Source organism: Hyaloscypha bicolor, assembly GCF_002865645.1.
Source record: "Hyaloscypha bicolor E unplaced genomic scaffold K444scaffold_183, whole genome shotgun sequence".
Classification (NCBI taxonomy): domain Eukaryota; kingdom Fungi; phylum Ascomycota; class Leotiomycetes; order Helotiales; family Hyaloscyphaceae; genus Hyaloscypha; species Hyaloscypha bicolor.
In genome coordinates, this window is record NW_020194685.1 from 2,418,765 (window position 1) to 2,444,384 (window position 25,620).

Below are 25,620 nucleotides of genomic sequence, written 5' to 3' on the forward strand. Positions count from 1 at the left end.
TTGTTTCAAAATTTCTTTTAATTGATAAAGTCCCGGTCTCGAGATGCTCACGAGCCTACCGTCGCAAGTCCGTGTTTTAGCGAGGTTTTCAGGCCCCGCAAAACCAAAGTCGCCCACCTCACTTCACAGTTTCTGAACAACTATCGATTAAAACCTTATGCAAATCAAGCGCGCACGATAAAAGAAGCTAGAACGAGTTTAGAAGGGCTTTAAACCCAATTCTAAATATAAAATAAAAGCGCCCAAAATAGTTATGGGACTCATTCTTAGCAAAATGCCCTAAAAACACCGGACTTCTGAGGGTACAAAGTAGGCTCGTTACCTCGTTACGAGGTTAAGTGTTGTGATGACTTAAGCGAGGAACCCCTGAAAGGAGGACGGGACCACGCGCTTCACAGCACTCAACCTGAATGGTGCATGACAATCTAAAGCTAAGATACAACTATTGTATTACATCCCCTAGATTCTAAATAAGTTGCCCGCCAAGTTCCACAAAGTCCCAATCTGCTCATTCTCGCGAACATTACAGCCTCAACAGGGAGTTTCTATCCATTGCAATAGTTTTACCCTCCTAGCTTCAAGGAAGCCAATCTCCCCGTTATCAATCTCTATTCGACCAAACCCCCTTGTTGACGCCCTCTGACTCAACACCAGCCTTCGCATTCACCAACACAGCCTACAAGAAGTACTCCCCCTCGTTCACATCCAGCTTTCTCGATCACACCCCAGCCACACTCACCCTGTCCTTCTCGGTCACCAACAAGGAGAGTAGCATTGAGACAGCCTGCAGCTTCAGCAACGATTTGATCAATCAAGGCGGCTAGCAGGACGATGGAACGATGTGGAACGCATACGGATATCGGACTATGTCTATTGTTACAATTGGCCGACCGGCTTTGGCTTTTGTTGTCAAGACGAATGCGTGGTTTGAGTGGAGTAAGTGAAAGGTGAGTGACGGCTAGACAGGGATTTGTAACAAATGGAGCCGGACGTGATGTGGCACCGTAAGTTGGCTCTTATATGTTCGATCTATTTGATCCTCCAGAGTTCCAGTTCGAGCTCGTGATTGACTCTGTTTTCTAGGGCGAATCGTAGTGGGATAGTAAGCACCAAGTTAGTACCCGTTTGCACTACTACTCGAAACTGGAAATGTGTGATCAAAGTCTGATGTAGGGTAGAAGTGTAGCGAACTTCGTCAATCAATGAATTCCGAGCCTAGTCTTACAAACACCCCTAAGAAAACAAATGAAAAGGAACCAATAACTCCATGCCCAGCAACCATCTGACATAACCATAATCACAATTTCCCCTCATAATCCATGCAGTGTAACTCATATCATCGTTACCACCAAGGCGGCCCCCATCCCCAAGTACGTCCCAAGCCTACTCCTAAACCTCCAAAGGTAGCCCCCTTTCCTTTCCCCACCGTGGAAGTACTCATTTGCACAACACTAGGTGCCATACTTCTCAAGGTCTCAGCCCCAACACTCCTCTTGTTTCTCAACGCGACCTCCATGATCCTGCTTCTCTCCTCAGCAATATCTCCAGCCTTCCTCTTTCCACCCAGTCCGCTCGAGATCGTTGACACAGAATTATTCCCAGAGCTGAGTCGACTCGGGCTGGTTTCCTCTTCCAAGCTGTAGTAGTGGTCTGCACTGATGCTAGTCCTATGGTGACGGCTGCGGCCACCACGGGAATTCCGACGCATCTCAGTCCAAATTTTCCTTGCTGGGTCGACTTCTGATGAGGCCCTTTCTCTCGAGAGATGCGCTTGTGGGAGGCGAGCGAAGGGCCCTGAGAGGGTTGCTGCGTTCACTGTTGCAGAAAGAGGAGAAACTAGTCGTGTGGCTAAAGCAGAGTCGATCGTACCTGCAAAGCACGATGTGGCGGGCTTTACAGTGTCTTCACTCGAGCCAGGGAGATGTTGCTGAAATCGCCTCGCCATCGAAATGGGTGCCCGCTCGTTAGCCAACCTTTTGAGAGTTTCTCGCGCTCTATCGGGTGGTAGATGTGTCTCGATCAGTGAGATAAGCGGGTTCGATGCCAGTGGGTTAGCCATAGCTTGGGAGGTACGCGGAGACCAGGCAGACTGAGAATCATGTCTCTTGATGACTGCGATTGCTTCGGTTTGCAAGCGAGTAATATGCGAGCTGAGTCCTTCAGCAACCCCGGAAGGACTTCTGTGGCTTGGAAATCCGGAATGTTGGTAGGCAACCCGGACTGTAAGATATGAGTTCATGGTATCGCCGAGGTGTGTCTCCAATTGAGAAATAAGATCAGCCGAGGAAACCTCTCTGGCATGCCGTGGAGCAGTAACTTTGCTGAGCAAGACTTTGGCGAGGACAAGATGTGTTTCATGAGCGCCGATTGTCGGTACTCGATGGAGGCTACCAATGATGCCGTCGAGTTGACAGCCTCGACCAGGGTAGAGTTCTATCTCAATAGAGTGCAGTTTGCCGTAGTGCCTCGCTTCTATAGGCGGTATTAGACTTATAAGAGTTATGAGAAAGGAGCCAAAACGTACCAGATGAACTGGGACCTGAGAGGGATGGGGATACTCGGCGGCCATCTGCCTTGTGAAGAACCCCAGTTACTTCGACAGCCACCCAGAGATCGCAATTTCCGTTGTCAAGACTATTTACCTCCGGTGTGATTTTGATCTGAGGGCACAGAACGAAAACGTTGTCGTTGGATGTAATCGATGTTGTATCAGATGCTGAGAATGATGAGGGTGTGCCACAAGAAATTATTGAATTGATGCCAACGTCTGCGATGTCGAAGCTCTCGGGTGGAAGGGAGGGTTCAGTGCTCTCAGAAGAAACATCGTCTTCGCAAAACGCATCGTAAGAGCCCGAGGTTTTCTTTTTAGTACGCGAGAGGCGACGTATCAAGGTATTCTTGGATAGTGTCGAATCGCTCCGCTTCACGCCCTTGATGTCTTCGGAGCCGCGTCCACCAATGGCACGGAGAAAGAAGTTTTTGGACTTGGACGGCCGTCTTGGAGGTATCGCAGGAGGCGAACTCTGAGGAAGGGCATATAGATGACGGTTATGAAAAATTTCTTGTTGTGGTGGGTACAACGAGTGCCGTTGACCCCGAACGGAGTGTCTGCCCGCCTCTATGTCAAAACTGCGTCCATGAAGCTCTGATTTAAGAAAAGCTCCTGCGCTGATGGTCCTTGGTAGAGAGCATTTTGCCTTTGGTGTCACATTTGGATCATCTTGAGGACTGCTTGGTCCTACAAACGTGTAAGAGAATGCAGATGATTTTGAAGTTGAATACTCACCATTGATTTTCCAAATTGAATCCAATTTGTTCAAATCTTCTGGACTCATCTCCGACAGAGGCTCTTCCAAACCCCAATCACTTATGCTTGCTCTCGTCGTTCGTTTCTTCCGCACCGTCAATGGTCTGTCACCTCCTGGCGGCGTTCCCATGCTCTCATTGGACTCGCCAGAAGTACCGCGTCGTCCGCCGAAAGTCTCTCTGCCCGACAAGCTGTTGGTGATGGTCTGGCTACGTTTGATGATTCTGAGCGGCGACGGTTTGGCGACCTCGGATTCGTGAAGCTCCACATCAGGCGAGTGGAACGCGTGGGATGCCATATCTCTCCCGAGCTATCGTCGTTTGATCTTCCGCCTCCTTCGCTAAGCGAGTTGACTGACTTGCGTCTTGGGGATTGCCCGATGAATGTGTTGTAGCCTCTGTCGGAATTGACACTCTCGAGGTCCGCCCAGGAATCTGCGTAGTAAAGATTTGAGGATAGGTCTGATCTTCGTCGTCGAGTCTTGTTGCAATGAGACCAAGGATAATAATTGTCCCAGAATTTGCGACAATAGCGGCCGATGCGTTTGAATACTTCGGCGAACTTGAGTGCAATATATGCTGCAGATGCTGCGATGACAATCGGAACAAGAATAAGAGCGCCGATTGCTAAACTATTGCTACTCATAGCCAAAATTGAAGTGATGTTGACATGCTAGAACTGGAGTAAGGCGTGGTGATGTGTCTGTGAAGAGTCTGCAAAGACCGGCAGAAATGGTTTATTTGGGTGATGTGTGAATATGGCAGGAGCGAGCCAGAATTAATGGAACCAGCTCAACTCTGCTCGCAGGAGTTCCTTAAGGGCACGGGACGCCTCGTATGCGATGAAAAGGTCTAACGAATTTTTCGAGACTTCTCGTTCGAAGCTCTACTATTCGTGAGGCCCCTCCGTCGAACAGCCCATGCCAGTACACCCTTCTTGACCACTTGAGCCAAAGCAATCAAGGTTGCAAGACCCAAATAAATGCTTCCTCCGGGGAGAAGATAATTATGGGTATCAATTCTCCACGCAGGCCCCATAAAAATGGACCAAAGATTCCAATACCGAATCTTGTCGGTAGGTGTAAGTCCGGGTATCAATTCCTCGCCAAGCAGGCTTTAGGCAACCCCTCTCCTCTGCGGTTCTACCTCAAGACTTCTCGTGATATTCTCCTTGATCGTCTCCACCTCCTCCCCCTCCATACTCAAGAACCTAATAAGATCATCCCCGGCATCCTTCCCATATAAGGCTGCCTCAGCAAGACTGCCCTCGACCCCCTTCTTAACCCTAATCTCCCAAACCCCGTCCCAATTCCACTCTCCAGGCCTTCTATTCGCCATAGGACTTGAGCTACCCCCAGCAACCCTCTGGTGCCCCCCAGCACTGTGGTCGTCTTCCCCATCACTCAACCCATCATGCCAAGCCATCTTTTCCTTCCCCGCTCCCTCATGATTTAACACCTTCCCAGATTTCGCCCGATACGCCCTCCACGCATAACATGCGCCAGGATTCCCCGCCGCTTCAAGCGGTACCGAATCCAGCACCTCTTCGTCATCAAATGTTGAACGGATATAGCGCAGCACATCATACGTGCTGACATCGCTCTTCCTCCTCTCTGCATGTCCCACCGTCCCTCCACTCGCACTAACCCCACTATCCTCTGTCCTCCCACTCCCGCTCCCAGGACTCTCCATTCCCCCTCTTGATGGAGTCTGCAAACTACCTTTAACCCTCTCCCGCTCCGCACTCCTCCTGCTACTCGCTCTCCCAAACCAAGCTGGGAATCCTTGCCTTAACGAAAATCCACCAGGAGGGAGTCGTTCCTCATCGGTAGCAGACACGGTTCCTGAATCTTGGATATCGGTCGTGTACATGTAGGTTGTTAGGGGTGTGATTAAGGGATGGAAAATGTCGGTGCTGAATGTTACGAGAGGGGGGAGGGAGGGGTATGTTGGTGGGAAGGAGATTTGGAAACGCAGGATTGCGGGGGCGTAGGGTCCTTTGGTGTGTTAGCCTCTGAGCTTCCAAATAGCTTGGATTGGGACAAGGACCTTTCCGTACGAATATTACGCCGGACCACAGCGTGGGATCGCCCGGTGTGAGGCTCATGAACACGCCGTGTGGACCAGCGTACTTGAGACTCGAGCTGTTGCATGGCGTTAGCTGGCTGTCGAGGGTTTGTTGATGGAAAAGGGGCATACAATTCGACGAGCAAATGCTGTTTCCGCACAGCGGAGAGGGAGGATAGGCGTTGCGATACCATCTTGCATAGAGATGTGATAGGAAAGTTGTGTTGCATGAAGTTGATATTGCTCGAAGGCGGTCAGAATTCTGCCGAGGTGTCGAGTTGAGACACGGTCCAGAACCTCAAGGCCGTAGGTTTTGCTGCATTATCAGGCATCAGCTCTATTTTTTATTTACTTTCTACTGTATTGTTCATGCTTCATTCCTCGTATCTCTGACTGTGCTTCATACCCAGCTCTCATCTGTTCATCACGCGTTTCCCATCACCCACATCAAACATCGACGCGTTTTGAGTCATGAAGCATTACTCCTGCCCTCAGGATATGCTCTCTTTTCCAACGCCATGTCATCCATTCATTTCTCGGCCAATCTCAGCTCAATCTTCCGCTTCTCAGCCTCCCTCAGCTCCTTCAACTCCTCCTTGCTAGCATCATAGGCCGCAGAAACCTGATTGAAAGGATTCTCCTCACTCTTCTCAAACTCCTTCCGAATCTTTTCTCTCTTCTGGTTCTGTCTCAGGCCTTGCCCACTTCCATCGGTCTCCATCTCCTGCAGTCTCCGCTCCTCGTACGCAGCAAACGCAGCCTTGAATCTCCTCTCGGGATGTCTGTCGATTTTCGTGCCAGTGTCGGCAGTCAAGGAGAGTGCATCAAGAGCGTTGTCGATACCGGTTGCATTAAGAGCGGTCGCTTTCTTGGACTCTCCGTCGTCATCGAGTTGTGACAAGTCGAGGCCCTTGGATTTCTCTGTCTTCTTCACGGCCTGCTTGGTATTCTTGGGTACTGCTCGAGCCTCCTTCTCTTCTTCGGCTAGGATAGCATCTTTCTCTGCCTTCTTGCGCGCTTGTTCTGCCTTCTTTGCGGCTTCTGCTTCTCTGTTTGCGGATATGATCAGTTGATGTGCTGCAAAGTGGGGTGGTGGCGAGGGGTAGCCCAAGATGACGGAGGCCTCACTTTTTGGCGTTGCTCTTTGCTCCCTTGCTCCAGTCTTGCTCCTCTTCTACTGCTTTCTTTGCGTTCTCAGCCGCGGCTTTGGCTGCTGCTGCTTCAGCTTTCTTTGCATTGCCTGCTACCTTCTTGGTGTTCTGCTCTCCTGTCTTCTTGCCTGCCATATTTGCAACGTCTGCTGAGTGGGTCGTTGAGAGGAGATTCTCGAGGAGGGCTTCCAAAAGAAACTTGCGCTACCTGTACCAATATCTTGCCACTGGCTTGAATATTAAGCTTGCGTCTTTGTCTTTGGCAATTACCCCGCCATCTCGGCTTTGTGGAGTCAACCCTTCGGAATGCGGAGCATATTTGATCCGATTATTAGCCTCAGGCACCAATTCTCGTTCTAGATCACGTGGTATGCTTGACTCGAGCCCTCCTTTCTTTTGTGAGTTATCATTTTCAGAGCCTCGAAATCCCTCAAACTAGTTCTTTCAAGCACCGGGAAGTTCCCGGTGGAGCAAATTGCAAGTCGAATTAAATTGCGCGCCAGCCACCAACTACCTTTTTGTAAGCAGCCTCCACAAACAAATTGGTGCCGAGAGCTATTCCGAACTCCTTTGAAGGCACAAACATTTGTGAGTGATAGAATATTCCAACCCATGTTTGCGTTCCTCTATAATTGGCTTCTGAACCGCCGCGGCTCGGGTTGAGAGCTCAACTTGACCAGGATTGCCTAGACTGCCTGACAGAAAAATGAAAAAGAGGATTGCATCCTGCATAGTCGCTGGTGTACAGTTCTTTGCAGGAGTTTAGCGTAGCATGTGAGGATCATATGAGGATCATATGATAGTGATACCATGAGTTATCGTCAAGTTGGCTTCTCTGGTCTGAAGAATGGGGACGAACAGAAACCCTTGAGCAAGCCAACGTATGATGCAACGAGACGGTGCGTCTTATGATACGAGATATCGGGAATCTACAATGCTGTGATACACGGCTGCCATATGCATGCTGTCATCCCAACCGTTGAAGGAGGGACAACGTCGAGTTAGACGTTCGCCAGGATCTGAGCAGGCTTCCGCAGTGTAACAGAGTGAACCGGTGAAGTGAACCATCGGAAGATACCCTGCAATCCATGCACCTCGCCATCTGACGACTTTGCTTTGATAAGACTGGCGATGGAGTGGAGAGGGATATGAAGTCCATACTCGGTGTACTCGTAAGCACTGGCAGAGACGTCGTCTTCCCGGCTTGATCTCGGGAGGGAAAAGCAAATATAATGTCGCATTCGCATCGGCAAGGTTGGCTGCTTCCGCTGCGCTGCAACTGCAATGGGAATGCAAAGACCATCTGCATTAAGGGCCCTTATGCCCGGATCGACGGAAAAAGCAAGAAGAATCGCGTGATGCAGGGATCGGGGAGGTCCTGCGCCCAAACCCGCAATTCCAAGGCTGATGCATACTGACGACAGACAACTCCAAGCTGTGTGGTTGGGAAGACCTCCGAGGACGAGAATAGGGACTCTTGCTAAGCGCCGAGAGTCCATGACAAAGGAGGTCTGGAATAATATCAAAGCCAATTTAATACTGTACAGTACAGAGCGCGCTGAAAAGCCAGGCTGTAGATCCAGTCGGGAGGAGTCCCGCCAATGTCATCAAGACTCGTGGCTGTGAAACGCTGGAAGAATACTTGATTGAGGGCGATGTGCGTGCAGGCTTCGGTGCATATGCATCTTAAGAAGGGCGGGCGCATGCATGACAAGGGCCAACGTCCAACGTCAACGACGCTTCGAAATGCAAATCCTTGAGTAACAGCCGCAAAAACGTGAGGCTGGCTGCACTCCTCCGCCATGAGAGTGGCCACAAGATTAGATCCGCTGCATGAACCCTTTGGCTCTGCTTGGTTCGACTTTTGAAGAAGTGCAAGCCCCCCGAGCCTCTGTTGATGCTGTGCAACACTGCCGTCACCCTGATCTAGGGCCAATGTGTTGAGTGCTCGTGACCAGGACTTGCGTTTCGGAGTCATCTTGTCATATTGCTGCAGCGACATCGGGCATTTGACGAGACGGTGAGGCGGTCTGATGATGTTGAAGTTGGAGGAAGGTGTGAGGTACTACGGAAAGACCAACTAGGCAAGTAGAACGTCCCCTGTTCTTCGCAGTGCCGAGGTACCTGCCGGTCGATACTTCGTGTAACACAGAGCTGCTTTTCAATCCGGCAGCTCGGAACGTGGCCGAGACCCCTTGCAGAGCGTATGCACAATCGACGTCCCTCGGGAATTCTGCTCTGACTCTCCAAAAGCAACCAGGTGTCGCGGGAGTGGCGAGGCCACTCTTTGGTACGAGGCCATTGCGACCAGGAACAGGCATGAAATCGATCGACTAGATCGGAGTGAAACGTGAGCACTCACTCAACTGAGATCCAGCGTAACATCACCGAGGTGGCGGGGGTCTGGAGCTGAGGAGCTGAAGGCAGTGTCGCCATCCTGACGGCAACGAGCGCGCCGTCTTGGCCAAGCTGGATGGTGCTGGTGGTGGGTCTCCGAAGAGAAGGGTGCATACCCAGGCTGGCGGTTGGAAGAGAGAATCGAAGTGACGAAAGCGAGCCCGACTGAGGCTGTTGATTGGGCATCTCTACGCGATACACACAACGTCACTCGGGAAAGGCGTTGGTGGAGCACCCCCCTTCAACTCCTGGGCGTGGGATCAATTTCCAGAGAGGCGGTCACGCACCCATCGCCATCGAAGCCCCATCCAGACTGGCGGTGAGTCGTGTCAAGCGAAATTCGCCGCCAGCAGTGGACGTTTTGATGGGTCCTCCGGAAGGCTCAAAATGGAGAAGTTTGATATTGATGGCCTGGCTTCGAGGCCGACGATCTTGCTGACTACTGTGATATCTGCACTTGGACAAGAATACGAATCAGAAAGGGAGGGACAAGATTCTCGCAGGGACGGTGGCACGCAGCGCAAAATGCTCATTCCAGGCCTTTGCCAAATTATGCCATTCGCAGTCTAGCATGACCGGTCACTGACCACGACGAGCTAAAGCACTTCCCCGGCGGCAGTCAAGGAGACAGTTCCGCGAGATCACTAGAAAAGCTAGTGGTTGAAAATGCCCGAAGTTCGCATCCCGGCCCCCCTGGATGCCCCCTCCAGCCAATTACCCCTTATTCCGAGGGACGACAAAACCGTTTCCCATCAACCCCCCCATCAACCCCCCCCCCCCCCCGAACTGCCAAAACCCACACCCTCTCAAGCACCAAGCAACCAAACCCCGAAGCACCAACTATCCACCCACGCCTTGGCACTCCTCCTCCTTCTCATACGATTTCGTCGTGGGCTGTGAAACGTGCGTCACTCGCGAGAGCGAGGGCCCGCAGTTCCCACACCCTCTCCTTCGGCTTCGTCTGGAATGTCTCCATGTATTCTGCAATCCCTGCTTGAGATCCCGATTCCGCGGAAAGGCCAAACAAGGACGCTGGCCCCCCGTTTATCTGCCTATCAAGCTGCACAATTTCGTGGCCCCGGACCTCGAGTCAGGGCGGACGCCGAGCATGGATAGCGAGGTGCCCATCATTTTGCTATTCTTGACGCTGGATGCATAATCCCATGCCGTGCTCGTATAATACACCGTTTTATATGGGGTTCTTGCTCTTGCTGCCGTCGAATCTAGTCAAGGCAGGGCGACAACTGCTTGCATTGTGGTCTCCTGACTTACATCCGGGCAACTTGCTCCAGTCCCCGGTGCGCGATTCCTGATTTCAACATCAGCCTCTGCGATCGCAGACAGAACCAACGTCAGGCAAGCAGGTGTCGTTCTGCATTGCGCAGCCTCAATTATCTGGATTGCCGACCTATCCGGAACGGCCACATGTCTGAGATCGAATTACGCTGTTCGTGTTTGCGATCGTTCGTTCGGAACAGAGCTCGTCCTGAGGCTCGAGGGTCTGAACTTGCAAGTTGTCGCCGACTCGCCAACCCCCGCCAGTAGTCGCCAGCCCGGGTCTTGACTCCCCCTGACTACTTCTTGCAAGGGCGAACACGCCAACGGTCCACGAACTGGTCACAGGACTTCGGGGCTTTCGCCTAAGGAGCCGGCGTGGGCCAGTCACAGCTGAGCGAGCCCCAGGCGCAGAGTCGGAGCAGGGGGCCGAGCCCAGTTGTTTGGTACTTGGGCAGCTGGGCCCACTGGCCAAGGCAATCCCAGCACGTTGTTTGGCCGTGCAGAGGTGCTTCTTTTTATGTCCTGTATGCGAAGCGTGGGTGCGGACTTTCCTTGGGCTGTGTGGGCTTGCACGTTCGGAGCATTCCAAAGGCACTGTCTCGGGACTCCTGGTGCTCACTGCTCAGTGCCCACTACGTACTGCCCACGAGTACGCTCGGCCTGTGGCTCAGGTGTGGTGACTTGACGCTCGCTGCCGTTTGACGGAAGCGGAGGGGACGGCGAGAGGTACCAGCTCAGATCCCAGTGCAGAGCCGAGCAAGATACATCTCGTCTCTGCCGCCCCGTGCATATCAGCCTGCAACTCACCCTCCGCATTGCTGAGTAAGAACACATAGAGTCATGGACACGGAGTTGGACCTCAAATTTGACCTGCTTCCTGTGACCTGCTTCCTGTGACCTATTCCTGATGCTGCTGAGAACGCGGCACAGACTCTTCAATCCCACCCCAGCGCGCCAATTGGGCCTCGGCGAGGCCACCCGCGCTTCGTCACCAGGATTAATAGGGGCAAGAACCTCTCCTTCCGTCAACCTCTCACAGACTGCGTTACTATCGCATTTCCAACAGCCAGCTCGCATTGTCGAATCGCGCTGAGAGCTTTCCGGGGCCACAGGTGCCCACGGCGCAGATTCATGAGCTCTCTACCAAGGAATCTTGTGGTGGACTTTCTGACGCACATACTCGGCCAAATGATGGAATATGGCTCTTCACGTTTGTCCAGTGATTCTTCATGATCACCGGCACGCTGCCGTTCCGATTTGGATCTTGCATGGCTATCACGATGGCTGAGATGTGCATCAGCGATTCAGCGCCGAAGGCCATGTCGCCGCCCTCCCCCCCTTCTCTCTCATCTCATACTCTCCACACCGCCACCACTGCAAAACAGGCCTGTGCTCAATACTAGCAGTCCCCAGTTAACAATACCACGCTACTAGACCCAGCTATCCCAAGCCCAAGTTACCTACAGGGTTCGATCCATGTGCCATGCCTGCAAGCGATCCTTAAGGGCTCTCACAATCCCTTCGGAAGACCCGCTGCTCCAACGGGCACACGGAGTCAAATGCCGGGGCGAGGTGGAGTACCGTCTGATACAGGGCCTCATGCTCAGGGCCTGTCGTCCATCTTGCCCCCATACGACCCTCCCGGCTTGGGTTGCAAGCTCCAAGCCCCATGCTTGCCTGGCCCACGACCATGACCCTCCCCAGTTCCCCTTCCTTGTCCGTTTTGCCCTAACTTAGTCCGTGTAAGTGTCTCTCTGTCACGCATCGTCACCGCCCATCAGATTATAATTTTACGCGACCGCTGCCGGGTACATTTATAACTAACCAAAGGCCACCCAGCGGTCAGCTACATGAACAGCCCAATCTCCTCTGCATATCTTTCTTTTCTGATCTTCTGATTCCTTTCCTGCTCCCTGATACAACAGCACATACACAAGACTCCACTCTGCCTCTGCACCTAACGAGTAACCCTTCTTTGACTGCACCTACCCGTCCACCTGGTGACGACCACCCGGAAACACAGCAGTACAAAATCCAAGCATATAACCTCATATGGTCCACAGCTTCCAACTCAACACCACCTCCCACCTCCTCATTAGACCAATTCGTCTCCCAAGTACAAGAACAACCAATCCCAACTGTGGAACCTTACATCCAAGACCGACAAGACAGCAGCCACAGCGCTCGCCATGGCTGGCGCACAGCAGACAAGTTCGCGGAAGCGGACCCAACCTTTCCCCACAAGGCAAATGACAATACTAGGTAGGTTCTGCGGGTGTAGACGGGGGCTGCAATACCTCAGGGTCCTCGCTGACGAGAAGCAGCTTTATGCCGAATCTGCGAGCCGATTGCCTTTATGTCCATATTCCCATATGTATATTTCATGATCAAAGACTTCGGTGTCACTCAACATGAATCCGAAATCTCAGTATACGCGGGAATGGTGACATCTGCATTCGCCTTTGCGGAGTTCTCGTCTGGTGTAGCATGGGGAAGACTTAGTGACAGGATCGGACGAAAACCCGTCCTGCTCACCGGACTCGCTGGTACCGCACTCAGTATGCTGATCTTCGGATTTGCACCCAACCTTCCAGTTGCATTGTTGGCTCGGGCGCTGGGAGGACTCTTGAATGGGTACGTGGAAGTTCCGGGATGTCATGCACTCCTACATCAAAAGTTGTGAACCCTTTTCTAACCGATCAATGGTTTTAGAAACATTGGCGTTTTGCAGACCACCGTCGCGGAAATGGTCACCGTCAAGGAACACCAACGTACGTCAAAATCTGATATGTCGTATTTTCCCTCTCCAGTTAGAGCCGCTTGCTGACGAGTCGGAAAGCCCGCGCTTATACGATTATGCCATTCGTGTGGTGTCTCGGGTGAGTTGCTGGAAACGTTTGTCAATTTTCGGGACCACACCACATTGCTAACTTTTGTGTCGAGATCGATTCTCGGACCTACTCTTGGAGGCGCATTGGCTAGACCAGTCCTCAGCTATCCAGAGCTCTTCCACGCCGGATCCATTTGGGACCGATTCCCCTACCTGTTGCCCAACCTTGTGTGTACGATGATCGTGACCTGCGGAGTCGGGATTGGGATCTTGTTTCTCGAGGAGACGCACGAGGAGAAGAAGCACCGCCGCGATCCGGGATTGGAAGCTGGCAAATGGATTCTGAGCAAGGTTACACGCTGTGCGGAATCGAAGTCATCAAGCGAAAAGGAAATGGATCTGGACGAGGTTCTCTCTCTGTTGAGCGACGATGACCAGCCGCCGAATTACCGTACGAACGAGAGCTCGCTCAGCATTCCGTCCACCCCATCAGCGGACCGTCAGGAGGTGTTGGATCTGAATGACTCGCGCATTGCGGCGTCGCCTGCAGCAACAAAAGCATTCACGAGACAGGTTGTTCGCAACATCATCGGTTACGGCATCTTAGCTTAGTAAGTCATGCATGAACTGGTTCTCGTGCCTCACTGACTCGTGTGCGCAGCCACACAATGACTTTCGATGCAATGCTGCCAACACTCCTCAGCACCGAACCCCCTGAGAATCCGGAACCATGGAAGCTGCCTTTCAAGTTTGTTAGCGGCTATGGACTCAGCACGAAGCAGATTGGGGTTGTTCTCTCGGTCCAAGGCATCTACTCCATGATTGCCACCATCTTCCTCTTCCCCATCATCGTCCGCCGGCTTGGAGCCCTTGGTCTCTTCAGGGCGCTCGCTATCTCCTATCCCATCTTGTACATCTCCACTCCGTACTTGGTTCTTCTACCGGACAAGCTGAAGATGGCCGGGGTCTATGGAGTCGTCATCTGGAAGTGCACATTCGCAACAATGGCATATCCGAGCAATGCCATCCTGCTCACCAACTCGGCGCCCTCGCTCCTGATGCTGGGAACAATCAATGGCGTTGCAGCTTCCACAGCCAGTCTCTCCCGAGCCTTCGGCCCAACAGTATCTGGATTCCTCTTCTCAGCAGGTCTTCGACTAGGATACTCTGGCCTCGCCTGGTGGTGCAGTGCGGTAATTTCTCTAGCAGGCGCCCTCATCAGCTTGCGCATGACCGACAAAGGAGGACGCATGGATGTCGACGAGAAGATCGACGAAGACCGCGACTTGGGCTTCGAAGAGCAGATTCTAGATCACCACGCCTTGGATTCCGCCATCGCAGCCGCCGAACCACGGAGAGATATCGAACCACTAGATAATAATATCATCAAGTGATGACTTTCTCTCGCGAGAAAGAAAGCGACTCACGAATTTCATCTCATAGCGCCTTTTCGATTCTACGCTTTCCTCTGGGAGGATACCTGTATAAAAAACAACCCTTTTGAGCGACGTCGATTTTATGTATTTTCCTTTTCCGATATACATGCTTTTGCTTTGCAGCGTTGTGGTTTTAATTTATTGCTTGGATTCGGCGCACTAGGAGGATCGTCAATTACAACAATACCTGATACTGATATACACTTTTTGCGAGAGGGAGAAAGGATGGAGTTTTACAAGATGGAATTACATTGGAACCGGACATCACACACAAAGAAATAGATCAGATCGGATGGATATTTTGAAAGATCTGTTGCTTGAGATTTTGGGATTGGAGTTTCTTGGATACGGATCATCATCGATCACTTGGATCTGACTGGAGAATTGGAATTGACCAGAAGGGATTTGCAGACAGGCAGATCATTCATTGATCATGGATTGGATATGGTATCGCATTTTTAACAGGCGTTTATAATATACCTTTTTCTTTTCTGCACACCGGGCGATGGCATGGAGTTGGATGCGGGTCTTATAGATATTCAATATGAAGACGTTGATCCGAATTGTGTTTTGAAAAGGGGCTTCAGTTTCGTGATGCTGGGGCGGAGCAGGCTTCCGGATGTGATCCCGCTCCTTGCAAGCACCTGGTGCACCTTCCTATTTACAACAAGAACAACTCCTCTTTCTCTTCAGCTTCCTACCTCGAGTTGTGCAAATATTCAAATATGCACCTGACCATTGCACATCACACTCCCCCCTATTGTTTACAAATCCCCTCTGGCCACTGCACTCTAGCCCTCGCCACCTCCACCCTTTACTCGATGGCTACACATAATCTCAGCCGCCCCGCCAGGATCTCCCACTATTTGCGGCGGCCTCTCATTGGGCAAAGTTCTTATCATACGCTATCGTCTGGCTGTCTGGCTCCCTCTCGGCACGGCTTCAGGGTCCGCTAAAGCCTGTGGCCTGCTGTGTACAACACAGAAATCCCACGCGGCTGCAGACCGACTCCCAGCTGCCTTTTTGCTTTTGCTTTTGCTCTTGCGCATTGCCCTGCCCTGCCCTGCCTGCCATCGTGCCCGAGTCCTCGATCCACCTCCAAGCTTTCCTCTAAAAGAGAATCGAGACGAGAAGAAGGAGAGATCGGACGAATAGACGGATTGAACTTCGGCAGGAAAACGCGGGCCCTTATCGTACGTACGATTTGAGAGCGAGGATAGCACCACCGCAGGCAAGAGCACAATGAGCGCAGCGCACATATCGAGGAGATAGCAAGCGGCGCCGTCCAACCCAATCGAGGACCTCAACCCTGACCCAGTACACCGGCTGCGAACAGCGCGACGGTGCAATAAGTTGAGCTAGAAGTGGAAGTGGAAGTGGCAGTGGCAGTGGGAGTGGGAGGAGCTCGACCATGAATCCAAGGTCGCCGACTACCTCTGCGACAAGTGCAGGTGGAGGGTATCCGCACAAGCGCGCCAGACATGCGTCGCCGGAGCGCAGTGGAGGAGCCCTGAAGCCTACGAGTCCGACGAGCGTGGAGGATGTTGAGATTACCGGGGCTGCGCCGGTGTCTGGAGGGAAGACGGGCCAGAGCAGCAGCTTCAGAAACGTGAGTGCGTGTAATCGCTGCAGATTAAGGAAGAACCGCTGTGATCAAAGACTCCCGTCTTGTGCTAGTTGTGAGAAGGCGAGTGTGAAGTGTGTCGGGTATGATCCTATCACCAAGAGGGAGATTCCTAGGAGGTGAGTTGTGTTTGACCGATCTTCTCTACCAAGTCACAGAAGCGTAATTGGGGTGTACTGGGGAAAGGCTAATAAGGAAAACACAGCTATGTCTTCTACCTCGAAACTCGAGTCGGCTATCTAGAGAAGGTCCTCCAGGACAACGGTATCCCCTTTGCGCCAGCCGAAGTCCTCGACCACGCCTCCAGACCAGGCGCAGATCCAAATACCGTCCAAACACCCAGCGATGATGGCAGACCGCCTTACAATGGCAATGATACAACTATCACTTCCCACAAGCAATCAACGAAAGAGGTAGCATGGAACAAGAAGCAAGATGAGTCTGAGAAGTTGAATAAGCTGGTCTCGAATATTGGCAGTGTTTCTGTACAAGGGGCTTCTGACTCCCGCTACTTGGGATCGACATCCGGAATCTCGTTCGCAAGAGTCGTCTTCGCGGCAGTGAAGTCATCGGTATCAGGCACGAATAGTGATAGGAGCGGTGTCAGACCCTCAAGGCTGGTGATTAAGGATAAACCAACCGGCACATCGATGCGAGACTCTTTCTTCGGCCTGCATACCCGACCGACCATTAAACAAGCACCTTTCCCGTCCAAAGAAGTTGGCTCAAGGATGGTGAACTTCTACTTCGAGCACGCGAATCCGCAGATACCGATTCTACATAGACCGGAGTTTATGAAGATGTTTGAGTTGGCATATGCGGACGGTGATGCGAGAGTTAGGACGCCGAGGGAGCTGTATATGCTGAATATCGTCTTTGCGATTGGGTCCGGCATCTTTCTGGGCGATTCGGGGGATCAAGAAGCGAAAGAGGATAGGGAAGAGAAACGCAGTAGGTCGGGGTTGGATAAGCAGTGCCAGCCGGAGGAATATCATGCTTCCGCCATTGTGCATCTTGAAGCTTTATTAGGCTCGGCGAGCTCAGTTGATCGCCCTGATGGATTTGGTGGTGGATTGGAGGAGTTGCAGGCTGTGTTGTTGTTGGCTGGGTTTGCGCTCCTCAGACCGGTGGCCCCGGGATTGTGGTATATTATTGGTGTTGCAGTGAGGCTAGCGGTGGATTTGGGGTTGCACCATGAGGATGGGAAGGATATTGAGGTTGGGCTTGAAGAGGTGACTGAGAATTTGAAAGGCGAGGAAAGTGATATGGTACGAATGCAGAGAGAGCGGCATGAACGAGAAAGGGGAAGAAGGGAATGGGTGCGAGACTTCAAGAGAAGGTTGTGGTGGTGCACATACTCGTTTGATCGATTGGTGTCAACATGCGTTGGTCGGCCGTTTGGCATTACGGATCAAGTCATTACAACCGAGTTCCCCTCGTTACTCGACGACAAGTACATCACGCCAAATGGCTTGTTGGAGCCTCCAGCTGGCGTTGTGGAGACGAGCTACAAGCATGCTGCATACCACTACTTCCGACTCAGGTTGTTACAATCTGAGATTTTGCAAGTGTTGCAACATCAGCAGGCCCAACACGCTCGGGCTTCTGGTCTCAATGAACGGAATCCGTTCATGCACACCACCTTACCCTCTCCCTTCCTCTCGAAGTTTGATAGCTTCAGATCATGGCGAATCGATATCGACAGACGATTATGGGAATGGAAGACTTCTGCTCCTACGAAAAAGGATACAGGAGTCGGATTCTCAGTCGAGTTCCTCGAGCTCAATTACTGGCAATGCGTGATTATGCTCTACAGACAGAGTCTGAGTGTGCCACAGATGTTCGAGGGAGAATACAATACCAGTGAAGAGGTCAATAGCCCAAGCATACATAATGTTGAGCTGAGGGAGGACGAAGAGCGGGTGTTTTTGAAGGTTGCAGAGGCGGGACAGAGAGTGTTGAGATTGTATAGGCAGTTGCATCGTGTGCATCTTGTTAATTATACTTTCTTGGCTACTCATCATTTGTTCATGGCGGGGATATCGTTCTTGTATGCTATTTGGCATTCGGCGATTGTGAGAAGTCGACTGGTAAGTTATCTCTGTTGTACTGAGAAGTGTGGGACTAATGGATTTTGCAGACCATGGATGAAGTCGACTTCACAATCCTAGCAGCAACCTCCGTCCTTGGCGATCTCATCGAGAAATGCCCACCAGCAGAAGCCTGCCGCGACGCCTTCGACCGCATGTCCAAAGCGACAGTCCAAATGTGCATGTCAACCACCGGCTTCAGCTCCTCTTCAAGCCTCAGTACCCGTCGCCGCTCGCACTCCCAAAGCCACCAACACCACAACCAAAGCACTGAAACCGACTACTTCGACAAGCATTACCAGCGGCAAAGCCGCGGCCCCCAAAACCAAAACTCCTCGCGACCAAAACCGCAATTCGATATGGGTCTCAACGATCTCCTCGGCTCCCCCCAAAATGCAACATCGACAATGCAGACCCCTCAACCGCCCTCCTTCCGCCCTAACTCGCAGAACAGTATGGGTGCACCTTCTTCCAACAAAGGCGGCGTAAAAATGGAGTTCGAACCTTACAACTCCTCCGCAACACCCTCTACCATAACAGGCCCTACCCGCCAAAACACATCCAACTCCCAATCCGCTTCGCAAACAATAGGCAACTCGCCCTCCGACTACGCCATTTCGCCCCCTCTATCCGCCTTAGACACCTCCGCCATCGACCCCTCTTTACTCCCGTCCCCACAAACGACGTTCCAGACTCCTGGGGGCTATGGGCAGAACAATGCTTTTGGAGGGGCAGCGGAACTGCAGTTCCCGTTTCAGAATGCGCCGGGGATGGACTTTCTGCAAGGGGGCTGGGATGCAGGTGGGTTTGATGGAGGGTGGAATGGTGATCTTGGGATGGGCACGGGATTGGGTTGGGATGGAGGAGCCGGGGATCATGGGGATGGTGGAGGGGTGGATCTTTTTGATGGGTTTTTCTTTGGGGGGACTGGTGGGTTCTGATCATTTGTTGGATGGAAAGAGGATATGATGGTGATAGTGGTGGGATGACACCGCTTACTTGGTACCTAATGTGGGAAATGGAAAAGGGCGGGAAAATCAGGAGGGGTCATACACGAGAGGGAAAGGAGCATATGGTTTGTTATAGCTGTGAAACCACAATAATTGTGTATCTAGCATGGGGTTCATGGTGTATGATATTTGGTGCCAGGACAATATACGCTCTGGCTAGGAGCTAATCCGCTATTGCATGCCATGGATTTGGCCATATCTTAGCTTGAGAGGTGTGAAAGGGCTTGAAAAAAAAATGGATTGAGTGACAGAATATTGAGAGATTGCTTGTTGAAGATAAAGTCGGGGTGAAAGTGTGATGTGTTTGCATTTGTGATCGTGATGCGGGATGACAGTCGATGCTGCGGTTCGAGATTTGGAGGGAGAAGGAGGGGAGAGATTTAGTACAAACGGCGTGAGACTTCACGAAAAGAGAAGGGAGAACTTTGAGATGTAGAGAAGGTGGAGGGTGTGGTGTCGATGGGGTGGATGAAAGATGGTGGAAGGAGCGGAGGACGCGAAGCGCTGTGAGACAGATGAAGGATAGCTGGGGGGGGGGACGCCAAAAGGTTAATGATGATTCGACTTTGAAGCCGGATATTGAAGCTGTAGTGCCAGGATCGAAATCTACTTCGAAATCTCATTGTTGCATTCCGAATTCGAATACTAGGTACGGTGTCCCACAAACACACATCGCATACGGTTTTCAGGGCCTGTGATTCACTACAAGGCCACGAGTTCTGTTCAAGGGGTCTGACTGGCTTTCACTTTATACTAGGAGCTCAGGACTCGAGGATAGACTTGACCTCAATGTCGTAAGTCGATATCGGAGATCGATTGTGACTTGCTGTAATTTCAAGGACAATCGTTCACTTAAATGCTAGAAATCGGCTGATAGTAATCACTTCTGTAAGGAAAAATCTTCTGACAAGTAGCAACTGGACTAGACCTCGCGGTAAAGCAGAGGTTGAGAAGCTGCCAGAACCATATAGACGCCGGGAATTTTTTTATTTCCGATCAAATAGGAGCTAAGCCCTTCTATCAAGATATAAAAGTCTATTGTGGTATCAAAGCCATGGCCGTGATTAATAACACAGCTTCAACGGTGGATATGGATCAGTAGTTATCGTCGTCATCATCCATGCGCATACTTTCGTTGTAACTCCGTTTCAGGGACCTAATATCCAATTTGTGGATCCGCCCCACATTCATCACCTTGATGTTGTGTTGCACCGTATACACCTTTCCAAAATCAATGCGAGACATGGGATCAAGTGTCTCGCCCTCTACTTCAAGAACAATTCTAAGAGCATACTTGCCAAGCAATTCACCAGGGGCCGCATCAGGTTCAGATTCGTTTGCGTCATGTACTATTGCATGGTCCGATGCTCGAACACCTGCCTTGGTAGCACCTTGGCCCCCGTACGTCAGGATGGGAAGGCACAGACAGCAATGTAGTCGCTTCCGTATAACCACAAACCTCCGAATCTTAGAAAACGCGAGCTGCCCAAACGCCACTGTGTGTGAGGTGTAATTATCCAGATCATTCGCTGTCTCTGAGGCTGGCTCGGTCCAGAGGACTTTGAAGACCCTTCCGATCTGGAAGAAGCGGGAGGGTTGGTCTCGGATAGTGAATCCTGCGATGGTCAGGGTATGTGATTCAAGGGAGAAGCTTTGCGTACGTGGATCAAGCTGGTCTGCTTGTTGAGCGAAACTTGGACTAGCGATTGAAAGTGTCCCCAATCCAGAGACAATATCAGGGATTGCTTGTTGACCGAAACTTGGACTAGCAACTGGAAGTGTCCCCAATCCAGGGGAATAGGAACTTGGTTCACGTTGTGCGTCGTAAAGCTTTGGTGGCGAGAAGTCTAATGGAGGTTGATACGTGGTATGGTCTTCGGAATGCTGAGCGTATGCCGAAGGCCCAGACTGAGTGACTGGTTCGAATCTGGGAGCTGCGTTGCTCGACTTTTCGATAGAATCGCCGTAGTCATATTCGTATTCGCCTAGTCGAGTTAACAATTCATTTCCAACTCGGCTTTCAGCAGAGGTTTGACATACCATGACGATCTAGACGATATCGTCGAAAGCATTGCCGGTTCTCTTCCCATTCCCATTCCGACCAATCGGTGGGGTATTCCGAGCGTTTGGCTGAACTGCGTGAACTTCTTTTATGTCTACTCGACATGCCTCCAGATTCAAGCCCTGGAACACCTCCAAAGCTTGCGCCTCAGCGCAGCGGTGCAAAGCTTCCTCGATAGAACATAAGTATGGAACCTGCGTCCATAGCCTCCCACCCACCGCAAGTCGTTTGGCAGAGGGATATGGTGCTGCGCTCGGAGCGTGGAAGGTACAGTTTCCAGTCGGTGGTGATGCATTGGGGAAGAGGCGGCCATGTGTTCCAAAATAAGGCTGCAGAGATGGCAAGGGTCAGGCACCGACTATTTATCGGGAGCGCGAATTTAGCATTCGCAGAGAGCAGCCCACTTTCCGGAAACACGAGAAGTAAAATATACGATCAAATAATGGTGTTGTCAAGCAAAGTTGCAGATTAGTTATTCGTGTCGCATTGGAGTGTCCAACCTTTTTATCTCACCTGTCATGGCTGCTGGCACATTCGCGTGCTGGCCTCACTCGTTCATCCCACACTGCCTGGCTCGAGGCTTGGAATACAAGCAAGGCGGTTTCCACAACCATGCCGATTTGGTCGAATACATAACCTTGCTTCAAGATGCAATATAATCTGCCTCGCCATCATGAAGATATCGGTCCGCTGTGTTGTCTCGTCCTGTGCATAGTGCGCTGAACTTGCAGAAGCGACGACGACCTCACATCCTAGGGGTAAACGAGGGCCAGTCGCTCTGCGCATACCCTGCCGCTGTGCGGTGGCCTTGATACCAAGGCGGTCGTGCATGTTCAGGCCGAGCTGATGCGGAGACATACATATATTTGGTGCCCAGCTCATCCCAACCTCTCGCCCTGCGCGTAAGCCGAAACCTCATTGATCGTCGGACTCGTTTGCAGAGACTCTCACCGCCATCGCCAAAATGCCATTGAGGCGCTCCAGGAAGATGCTCCACGAGACCGACTGCCTCAACTGTTGGCTGCAGGAAAAACCAGTCAGTTACTCGTTTTGAGCTTTTGGGACCAAGCTGACGTGAATTGAATCAGTGTTCTGTTGGGACTCTGATTGGGAATTGCATTCCCTGTGGGAACTCTGAGCCGGTCAAACCGCTTGTCCCATTTGATGGGTTCTTCACCAAAGGTAGTGCATCCTTCTCTTCCAAAGGGCTCGTCGCTTACCTCAATATAGACATGAGTGAACACCTAATATCGCTTGGAACCAAGCATGATTTGGACCTTAGTTCAGAAGGAGATGTCCTTTCGTTCGCAACGATCGAACCAAATGGTTGGGCAAATTCTCTCCAGCTCCAACTTCGTGGGGATTTTTCACTGTCCAATGATGATCTGAGGACCCAGCTGGATCAGATTGTCTTGTCATACTACGTTCCACGAATTTCCTACAGGATTCCAAGGGCCAACTTGCCACGAAGCGCCCTTTACGCCAGAGGATATTTGTCCATCCTCCTACCAAGAAACCTTGCCCAAGAGACAATGACATTCTCTGACTCGTTCCGCCTATCCAACGTTATTCTTGGACGATTGGACAAGAGTATCGAGGAGGTCACGAATGCCGCCGATGCGGACAAGAGTCAGGATGACGAGGCATCCAAATATGAAGTGTCTGCTGCTGTTACCATCCTGTATACTGGCTTGGCAGACGCATATAAAAGGCTGCAGAATGGCGATGGAATACCCCTCTGCGTAGGTTTCTTCAAATTTTTGAGTATAAAACAATGTCTAACACTCTTAGGGTGGTGAAAAAATGGCCAGTCTATTGACTGAGAGAATGAAGTCTACTTTGAATTACCTCACCTTCATTCTATATCGCCGAGGTATCAATTGTAATCGAAAATGGGCCTCGAATCTCGATGGCTCGCTGGAAAATCTTCGATCCAATGTCGAGATCTCAACACTGAGTATAACAACGGTCAAACAGACCCGCTTGACCTATGCTAGTACCCTCTCAGCGACTATTTCGTCCTCGGTGGCACTCCCTCCACCGAGTACAGATGAACCTACCTTCAAAGGCATTCATGCAAGCACTGCACATTTGTCTCCCGGTAATAGCTGGAATTTCGATGATATAGCATCTTCACCCGCTCCTCATATAGAAGGATCTACTTCACCCGAGGTTGACTCCCAGCCTTCAACTACTTTCGATCTCAGTCCACCTCCACCACTCAATCGTGCGAAGTCTGCTCCTCACTTCCTTCTATCATCTTCACTTCCACTCGGAGATGCATCTCTTGATCTCCAGAGGATGAGCAAGGAAATCACGGCTCAAGCTTCAGTCGACCACCGCTATTTTAACCCCTGTAACAGCTGGCTTATGCAATCGATGACACGCGATGTCAATCCTGAGCCAGTTTACTCTTATAACGACAATTTGCTGCCGCCTGCGAGGCCTCAGCAACGAAACTTTCTTCCTGAAATGCCATCCTACGTTTCCGCAGCGAGCGCGTTCTATGCACTCGCGGGAACGCCTGGGGAAGTGGCATCTCAAATATCAGTACCGTCCGGTCCCAACTCAAGGACCAATTGGTCTGAGCATCCGCATACGTGGCGTCAGTCCTGAGCCATTCTTCTACCTACACATCAGCTCCGCTCTTTAACCCGGACCAAATTACTATGTTACAATTACTTTGTTTAATTTTCGGGATTTCATTCCTTTTCCGATGAAAAGATGATTTGCGATGATAACGACAGATACTTGCAAACAGACTATGGCTAGATTGGATCATTGCCGACTTTCCTTCTAATTTATTCACTTCGAAATGTTTTTTTTCTTCTTCTTTTTTGGTCTTTGTAGTCTGACTTTTAGAACGAAAATTACATCATCGCACAAATTAATTAGAGATTTCAGTATCTCACTAATTGCTTTACGGGTATTTCCGAGCATGAACAATACTTGTGTTGAAGAGTATTGCATCCACCAAAGAAGTGATTCAGGCCAACTCACCAGTCTCTTCGAAAGGATCGATCGCTGCTATTGTAGTTTCTTATTTATCCAATGGGGGGGCAGCAATTGACAACCTCTGCACCTTTATGTTTAATATTCTTGTCTCTGCACTTTCAAGATTAGTGGTTAATCATGGACTCTCTGATCACTGTCAAGGTCTTGCTCCGTATCTTTTTGGTTGTGGCGTTCTGGATTTGCGTCTCCTGTGGAAAACGTGGGAGTCGCAAAAAGCCCTTTGCAGTCCTTGAAAATGCCACCTCGCTTCTGGCTACTATTCTCTCACTTTCACAGGCCTCATCGATCAGTCACCAATAATCAACCTATTGGCAGTATAACACTCACTCCTGAAGCTCGATCAATCGGCATGGGTTCCAGAGGGGATAATATTCTTTGTGAGGTTCTGAGATCGAACTGAGCCGTTGCCTACGTGGCGGTCTCTCCGGCAGGCTCCGTCCAAAGAGTTTTGAAAACCCGGCCAATCTGGAAGAAAAGTGTTGGTTGAAAGATGACGGCAAGATCAATCGATTTGACGCATAGGGTTTTCTCATCTCGAGGTGGAGGCTTCAAACTTGATCTTCTCTCATCCACAATCACAGGGGGACGGGTGGATGGTGGCAGCATGATTGAGAATTTCTCACGGCTACAATCTGAAGATTGTTCTCTTCCCCGTCTGTTCAGTCTCCTCTCGTGCTCCCGGTCGTTCTTTGCGTCGTCGGGTTTGTTGTGCAACTCTGCATTCTCCCGCTTCATCAAGCGGTTCTCCTTGTTGCTGCCTGTAAGGAGTTGATTCAGCTTTAAATTAGCAGCTTCTAGCAGTCTAACCTTTTCATTTGCAGCATCAAGCGCTTCCCGCAAAGCGAATAGGTCCAGTGCCCAATGAAGGGCGATTAGAGATAGAGCTGTTGTAAAGATAGAACTCGTCCAGAGGTCTGTTTCCTTCTAATCATCTTTCTCGGGGTGGCATTATCACTCAACTTTCAAGCGTCTTGGCATTCCACCTTATGTGGACTGCTTAGTCATTCGCAGCCACGAACCCATGCTGCTTGGCAAAAGAAGCTGTAAGTCTGCATCTCGTTGTCTCACTCGATTCTGTGCCGATCATTAAGTCTAACTTCCGATGCTTTCATGGCCGGGAACAGCACATTCGTAAATGTGATTGCATATAATGGAGCATTGAACGGCAGTACATGGCGCTGTCCATACGACGAAAACTGCTGCTCGGCTTCGACCTTCGTTCCTTCCTTTGGGTCCATCTTCGTGGCGCAGCACCGCCATCATCCCGAATACACCTACTACTCTCAGCTCCTCCAGACATGAATTGTCGATTCAAATTGCGCTGGAGGCGGAGCTGCCAACAAAGCACTTTGGG

At 51.0% G+C, this 25,620-nt stretch overlaps 9 protein-coding genes across 9 annotated transcripts; 4 read left to right on the forward strand and 5 right to left on the reverse strand.

The window, feature by feature from the left end:
- Positions 1–1,342: 1,342 nt before the first annotated feature.
- Positions 1,343–3,605, reverse strand: K444DRAFT_637947 (uncharacterized protein; the record flags this gene model as incomplete). Its single annotated transcript, XM_024884189.1, has 4 exons — positions 1,343–1,815; positions 1,870–2,472; positions 2,525–3,238; positions 3,287–3,605. 4 exons carry the CDS (start codon positions 3,603–3,605, stop codon positions 1,343–1,345), a joined length of 2,109 nt encoding a protein of 702 aa, XP_024727501.1.
- An 817-nt stretch (positions 3,606–4,422) lies between these two features.
- K444DRAFT_547767 (UBC-like protein) lies at positions 4,423–5,567 on the reverse strand (the record flags this gene model as incomplete). Its single annotated transcript, XM_024876324.1, has 3 exons — positions 4,423–5,303; positions 5,356–5,450; positions 5,506–5,567. The coding sequence occupies 3 exons, from the start codon at positions 5,565–5,567 to the stop codon at positions 4,423–4,425; spliced, it is 1,038 nt and encodes a 345-aa protein (XP_024727502.1).
- A 78-nt stretch (positions 5,568–5,645) lies between these two features.
- On the reverse strand, positions 5,646–6,736 carry K444DRAFT_621968 (DUF1014-domain-containing protein). The gene is made up of 2 exons (XM_024882010.1): positions 6,502–6,736; positions 5,646–6,422 (listed from the first exon to the last, which is right to left on the reverse strand). The coding sequence occupies exons 1-2, from the start codon at positions 6,657–6,659 to the stop codon at positions 5,903–5,905; spliced, it is 678 nt and encodes a 225-aa protein (XP_024727503.1). The 5' UTR covers positions 6,660–6,736; the 3' UTR covers positions 5,646–5,902.
- Positions 6,737–12,388: 5,652 nt separating this feature from the next.
- On the forward strand, positions 12,389–14,423 carry K444DRAFT_546655 (MFS multidrug transporter-like protein; the record flags this gene model as incomplete). The annotated part of the gene is made up of 6 exons (XM_024876244.1): positions 12,389–12,461; positions 12,524–12,833; positions 12,912–12,970; positions 13,039–13,078; positions 13,143–13,640; positions 13,691–14,423. 6 exons carry the CDS (start codon positions 12,389–12,391, stop codon positions 14,421–14,423), a joined length of 1,713 nt encoding a protein of 570 aa, XP_024727504.1.
- Positions 14,424–15,876: 1,453 nt separating this feature from the next.
- On the forward strand, positions 15,877–19,120 carry K444DRAFT_546751 (uncharacterized protein; the record flags this gene model as incomplete). Its single annotated transcript, XM_024876253.1, has 3 exons — positions 15,877–16,208; positions 16,295–18,179; positions 18,230–19,120. 3 exons carry the CDS (start codon positions 15,877–15,879, stop codon positions 19,118–19,120), a joined length of 3,108 nt encoding a protein of 1,035 aa, XP_024727505.1.
- A 1,164-nt stretch (positions 19,121–20,284) lies between these two features.
- On the reverse strand, positions 20,285–21,356 carry K444DRAFT_637953 (uncharacterized protein; the record flags this gene model as incomplete). The annotated part of the gene is made up of 2 exons (XM_024884190.1): positions 20,285–21,174; positions 21,230–21,356. The coding sequence occupies 2 exons, from the start codon at positions 21,354–21,356 to the stop codon at positions 20,285–20,287; spliced, it is 1,017 nt and encodes a 338-aa protein (XP_024727506.1).
- Positions 21,357–22,136: 780 nt separating this feature from the next.
- On the forward strand, positions 22,137–24,171 carry K444DRAFT_621976 (uncharacterized protein). Its single transcript, XM_024882011.1, has 4 exons — positions 22,137–22,287; positions 22,340–22,433; positions 22,482–22,993; positions 23,043–24,171. The coding sequence occupies exons 1-4, from the start codon at positions 22,216–22,218 to the stop codon at positions 23,865–23,867; spliced, it is 1,503 nt and encodes a 500-aa protein (XP_024727507.1). The 5' UTR covers positions 22,137–22,215; the 3' UTR covers positions 23,868–24,171.
- Positions 23,968–24,408, forward strand: K444DRAFT_273072 (uncharacterized protein). Its single transcript, XM_024871485.1, has one exon. It carries the CDS (start codon positions 24,067–24,069, stop codon positions 24,319–24,321), a length of 255 nt encoding a protein of 84 aa, XP_024727508.1. The 5' UTR covers positions 23,968–24,066; the 3' UTR covers positions 24,322–24,408.
- Positions 24,409–24,674: 266 nt separating this feature from the next.
- K444DRAFT_637955 (uncharacterized protein) lies at positions 24,675–25,289 on the reverse strand (the record flags this gene model as incomplete). The annotated part of the gene is made up of 2 exons (XM_024884191.1): positions 24,675–25,150; positions 25,286–25,289. 2 exons carry the CDS (start codon positions 25,287–25,289, stop codon positions 24,675–24,677), a joined length of 480 nt encoding a protein of 159 aa, XP_024727509.1.
- Positions 25,290–25,620: the final 331 nt, after the last annotated feature.